This window comes from Lathyrus oleraceus, chromosome 5, assembly GCF_024323335.1.
Source record: "Lathyrus oleraceus cultivar Zhongwan6 chromosome 5, CAAS_Psat_ZW6_1.0, whole genome shotgun sequence".
Classification (NCBI taxonomy): domain Eukaryota; kingdom Viridiplantae; phylum Streptophyta; class Magnoliopsida; order Fabales; family Fabaceae; genus Lathyrus; species Lathyrus oleraceus.
The window spans coordinates 552196880-552203213 of record NC_066583.1 but is presented as its reverse complement, the minus strand read 5'-3'; the positions used below and the strand labels follow the sequence as shown (position 1 = coordinate 552203213).

The 6334-nt window shown below is 40.1% G+C and overlaps 1 protein-coding gene across 1 annotated transcript; it reads left to right on the top strand.

Moving 5' to 3' along the window:
* The first annotated feature begins 1285 nt into the window (after positions 1-1285).
* On the top strand, positions 1286-3052 carry LOC127082007 (uncharacterized). Its single transcript, XM_051022232.1, has 3 exons — positions 1286-1740; positions 2083-2279; positions 2376-3052. The coding sequence occupies exons 1-3, from the start codon at positions 1286-1288 to the stop codon at positions 3050-3052; spliced, it is 1329 nt and encodes a 442-aa protein (XP_050878189.1).
* Positions 3053-6334: the final 3282 nt, after the last annotated feature.

Genomic DNA, 6334 nt, shown 5'->3' with positions numbered 1-6334 from the left:
GACCCCTCAAGTCAGACCTAAGCAGAAGGCATCTAAGCATAATGCCCCCATTAAGAAACAACAATGGGCTGCTAACCAGACACCTCAAGTCAGACCTAAGCAGAAGTCATCTAAGCATAATACCCCCATTAAGAAATAACAATGGGTTTCTAAAATAGCTCACACATCTCTAAGGGCATCTACCAGACAAGACTAGTATTTTAATAGTGGCTGCTCAAGACATATGACTGGGATGAGCAACTTATTGGTGGATATACATCCTCATGCTACCAGGTATGTGACATTTGGTGATGGAGCTAAAGGAGAAATCAAAGGTGTTGCTAAGTTGGACTGTCCTGGAGTTCCAAAACTGAGTAATGTGTTGTTAGTAAAAGGACTAACTGCTAATCTCATCAGCATAAGCCAGCTATGTGATCAAGGCTTCAATGTACAGTTCACTAAGGAAGGATGTGTGGTGATGAATGGTTGCAATCAGGAAGTTATGAGAGGAGCCAGATCCAAAGATAACTGTTATCTATGGGAATCTAAAGTCTCACACTACTCCTCAAAGTGCCCCTTAGCAAAGGAAGAGCAGGAAGTGAAGTTGTGGCATGGAAGACTTGGACAACTTCATTTAAGAGGAATGAAGAAGATCATATCCAAGGAAGCAGTTAGAGGAATCCCAAATCTGCTTATGGATGAAAGAAAAGGCTGTGGAAAATGTCAGGTGGGCAAGCTAACCAAGATGTCTTATCCCAAGATGGGACATTCAAAATCTGCCAAACTTATGGAACTGGTGCCCATGCACTTAATGGTACCTATGCAAATTGAAAGCCATGAGTTATCCTCACCTATTAGACCTCATCAAAATGGTGTAGTAGCAAGGGAGAAACAGAATTGTGTATCATTGTCCACTGCAGAAGCTAAGTACCTAGCATCTGGTAGCAGGTGTTCACCACTGGTATGGATGAACCAGATGCAGACTGAGTACAATGTCACTCAGAATGTCATGACATTGGATGCTACTCAGTTTGATAAAGTTAGGGGAAAAGTGGGAATGTGTCCTTCTGAGAAATTATAGCAACTAACGATGTTAGTTATTTACTATTTAATAAGTCAACTTATTAAACACTTGATAGTGCACTCTGATTGGTCAACAAATAATAGATACTGCTTGTACAACAAGCGTTACCTATTCCATCGTTTCAAATTTCAGTCTTGCAAGCTTTCTCTCAAAGAAACTGTTAATTTCTCGTCTGAGATATTCCTCATGTCGCACCAATCCGACTCATCTTCCTACACGACCATGTCTGATTCCTCTAGCTCTGAATCATGCAACCCTAACAGGGAATATCCTGTGTCTGACTCTACAAATACCTCACATGCAAGAAGACCTAAAGAAACGGTCTCAGGCTTCTCCTCAGCACTCGCGCTTGATGAACAAATCAGAGAAGGCTCCAGGTATGTTCACAAATCCATTGCAACTTTGGTAACTGGAATTTTGTCTGGTAATCATAAGGTTCTTGGGGTCTCAGTTCCCCTAAACACGATTGTACCAGAAAATGCTGCTTGTCAAGAAAATACAGTTTCCTTAGCAAAGAATGTGTCTGATGAGGCTGAGCAAAATGATGCTCATGAGGGGTCAAATATTGACAAACCCTTAGAGAATGTGGGTAGTGAGGCAGTCCGTGTCACTCATGATGTCAGTGACAACCCTAAAGCTGACACAGTTAATCTGGAAGAATTCTCTGATAATGAACTGTTGACCTCAGTTGTCCCTAGCATAGCCAAAAGGGTTAGGACTAGGAGAGAAAAGAAAACAATGGTGCAAAGGTCCCCCAGAAAGAAGATTGATGTGCCAAATTCTCCCAATCCAAAGGTGGCAGAAAGTTCCCTCAAGAGGAAAGGGCATGGTCCAACAAAATCTTGGAGCAAAGAGGTGCCCAAGAAAATGAACACCAAGTCTGTTGTTGTGGAGTCTGACTCAGATGTCCCATGTGATGTCACAACATCTCTGTCAAAGAAGAAGCCAACCACTAGCAAGCTGGCAGCTAGTGTCCCTGAGGTACCTATTGACAACATATCATTCCATTTTGCTTCTAGTGTGAACATGTGGAAGTATGTTTATCACAAGAGGCTGGCTTTAGAAAGGGAACTGGCTCAGAATGTCCTGGAATGTAAGGAGATTGTAGACCTGATTCAAGAGGCAGGGTTAATGAAAACTGTGACTCAGCTCTCAAAGTGCTATGAGACTTTAGTAAAAGAGTTTATTGTCAATGTGTCTGAGGAATGTACTGATGGTAAGTTTAGGGAATTCAGAAAAGTATATGTGCGAGGCAAGTGTGTGAACTTCTCTCCCTCAGTAATCAACATGTATTTGGGAAGACCTGATGTAGCTCAACCTGAGCTTGAGGTGAATGACAATAAAATCTGTCAAGTCATCACTGCTAATCAAGTCAGGAAGTGGCCTCTAAAAGGTAAGTTGGTGGCCAGCAAACTCAATGTCAAGTATGCTATGCTGCACAAAATTGGAGCTGCCAACTGGGTCCCCACCAATCACAAATCTACAGTGGTTGTGATGCTTGGAAAGCTCATATATGCTGTTGGAACCAAAGCCAAGTTTGACTATGGAACCTACATTTTTGATCAAACCATGAAGCATGCAGGAAGCTTCAGTGTAAAGGGGCCCATAGCCTTTCCTTCCCTCATATGTGGTATTATGTTGAATCAATTTCCAAACATATTGACAGAGAATGATTTTATGAAAAGAAGAGAGAGTCCTTTGGCCTTCAATCATAAACTATTCCTAGGTAAGCATGTTCGTGACATTGCCATGACAACAGGAGAGACATCAAGTGTTTGCAATCAACCAGGTAAAGCTGCTGTCATTGCCATACTCAGAGAGACATGCAAGGAGCTAGAGGCAAGGAAGCTCACTTTGGAAAATTTGATTATCAAATTAGAGATGTCTGATGCTGCAGAAGGAGCTGCAAGGAAAAATGCAGAGGTTGAAGTGGATGCCAGTCCTGATGATGGCACTGATGATGAGGCTGACTTTGAGTCAAATGATTAAATCATTTCTTGTGTTTCTGTCATTTGTGTGTAATTCTGTTTTATTTTGGTCTGTAATTTTAAGTGTTGCTTTGGCAACATTTTTGACAAAAAGGGGGAGTAACACCTGTTCCCCAGGACAACAGATTTGCTATGTGCTTGAACAGATATTGAAGATCCTCTAATCTTGAGGTTGTGCTGCAGCTTGATGTTCAACTCCTATGTGTGATGAGTGTGAGTGTGTTGGTGTGTGTTGTTGTTAGAAGTTTTTATTTAACTTCTGTGTATGTGCTGCTGTTTGAAGTTTTTATTTAACTTCTATGTGTGCTGAGTGTGCTGCTGTTCTGAGTGTATTAGCTATGGTATTACTCTGCTAGGATGTGTGTTTTCCGCTGCTGTGAACTCTGTTGTGATGCCAAGTTGTTTTAGCCAAAAATTTGCCAAAGGGGGAGTTTGTAGATGTTTGATTGGCTGCATTTTATGTCAAAACACTAACTGGACTCTAATGTCTTGACTGATGTCATGACATGCCTTGGAGATGTTTGATTGGCTGCATGTTATGTTAAAACACTAACTGTACTCTGATGTCTTGACTGATGTCATGACATACTTGAGTAGTATGTTGCAGGTTTAGCTAATACAGGATTTACTGAATGTCAAACTAGATGTTATGACATTCATCCCTGACAGCAGATACTGAGGTACAGAATAGTTGGTTGTCTGTTATAACTCAGTATTTAATTCAGTCTGTTTATCAAGGGAATAATAGACCTGGCATAAGGCCTACTGTCTGAATGTCAAACTGGATGTTATGACATTCATCAGTGACAGCATATACTGAATAATAGGCAGGTTGATTTTTCTGCTACAGTTTAGTATTTATTTCAGTCTGTTCTTCTGGAGGATAACAAACCTGACATAAGGCTCAATGTTAAAATGTCAAACTGGATGGTATGACATTTATATCTGTCAGCTGATACTGAAGTATAGACTGGTTGGTCTTTTACAGTACAACATTTAGTACAATCTGTTTTCAGGAAAATAACAGACTTAGCATGTGGTCTATGATCTGGACGTTAAATTGAATGTTGTGACATTCATTCCTGACAGCATATGCTAAATTGTAGGATGGTTAGTTTTTCTGTTTCAGCATTTTTCTCAGGCTATTCTTCAGGAATCCAACAACTGAGCTAAAATCCAGGAAACTAACAACTGAGCTACAATTAATGAACCTAACAAATAGCCTATTTGTTAGCACCCTAATATGTGGAAATTAGGTTAACTTGCTTAACCTTAATTTTAGGAAATACAAGTATAAGGCCCAAGTGCTGCAATATAAAAGGATGGCAATCCTTCTTTCAGAACTCAGGGGGTTTTAGGCGTGAAGATTTTATTGTTCCATCATACTTCACTGTTGTATTTTTGTTTGTGTCTTGTATTAGGTTTATCTTGTGAGCCACGCAATTATCACCTAGATGATTGCATTGGACTAGGGTGTTCATTGAGGTGTAAGTGTTGTGTCACTCTAAGCTTTTAAGCGTGAGTGCTGTGTTTCTTGATTAAAGTTGTTAAGCACAATCAAGAGTTGTTTGAAGTATAAACTTCACCATTTAACTTTAAACGAATTAAAGGTTGTAATCACTGAGGTGATTGAGGGGGAGTGAGTAGGAACTCTGGTCTTAGTTTAAGATTGAAATTGCATTGGGTAGGTATTAAGTGAAAGGATTAAACATGTGGTTTAAGGCCTGAATTAATACTGCTAATAGTGGATTTCCTCCCTGGCTTGGTAGCCCCCAGACGTAGGTGTGTGTGACACCGAACTGGGTAAATAATTCCTTGTGTTATTTACTGCACTTACATTTACCTGATGTTTACATTCCTGTCTGCACAGAATCGGATGTCATAACATCCTGTGTGACATCGATAGTCTGTTAACTAGAATTTCAAAACAAGGTAGTCATAGCGCGTTGATACGTGGCTCCAGCGTTCTTCAAACCGAAGGGCATCACTCGATAACAGAATGTTCCCCAAGGTGTGATGAATGTTGTCTTCTCCATATCCTCGGGTGCCATTTTAATCTGATTATAACCAGAAAATCTGTCCATAAATGAAAAGATATTGAATTTAGTTGTATTGTCTACCAACATATCAATGTGTGGTAGAGGAAAATCATCTTTTGGACTAGCTTTATTCAAGTCACGGTAATCCACACACATTCGGACTTTTCCATCTTTCTTAGGCACGGGCACAATATTGGCCACCCATTGAGGATATGTAGAAGTCACCAGAAACCCCGCATCAATTTGCTTTTGAACTTCTTCTTTAATCTTCACTGCCATATAAGGATGAGCTCTTATGAGCTTCTGCTTCACAGGCACACACTCAGATTTCAATGGCAAGAAATGTTGCACGATATCAGTATCCAGACCAGGCATGTCTTCATATGACCAGGCAAAGACGTCGACATATTCTCGTAGCAATTCTATCAACCCCTTCGTAACAGACTCTTCAAAGAGTGCCCCAATCTTTACTTCGTGAATGCAATCTTCAGACTCCAAGTTGACTGTTTCCAAATTCTCAAGATGCAGCTGAATGATCTTCTCCTCATGCTCAAGCAGATGGGTAATCTCATCAGGAATCTCTTCAACATCATCTTCTTCTGCCTCAAATACAGGGAACTCAAAGTTGGGAGATGGTGTTGGATCATTATGTTCAATGGGTTAGACTAACCTGCATAACGATTTTGAGTATAAAGAGATTTCAGAATTCAAGCAAGGCAAATCATTATGCAGATGAAAAGATTGATTTTATTCTCTTTTACGGTTTTATAGTGATCACCAATTTCATGCAAAAAGCAAAAAGGAAAAAATAATTTTGGAAAACAAACATTTAACATGTGATTATTGAACGAATATAATTGTATTAATCAAATTGTGCCAACAATGTCTTCATTTCTCCTGTTGGCATGGGAGAAGGTTTTTTTTAAAGCAAAATGAACACATTACGTTGACTTATGGATAACTGTTGGAACATCAACAGCGACCCAATTATTGCAGATTCCTCCGGGTATGACAAGGTTGCCAAGGTCTTCCTCTTCATCACCTTCGACAACGGCAGCTGCTTCCTGTTCTTCAATGGTGTGGATGAAACCTCCACTCTGGAACAACCCACGATCATTGGAAACACCAGAAGAATACCCTATGCCAGCTCGGGACTAGTTATCTTCCAACTTGATCATTTTCCCCAAACCAGTAGTTGCACCATGCTCAATGGCCAACTTTGCATCATTATAGGAGACAAATGA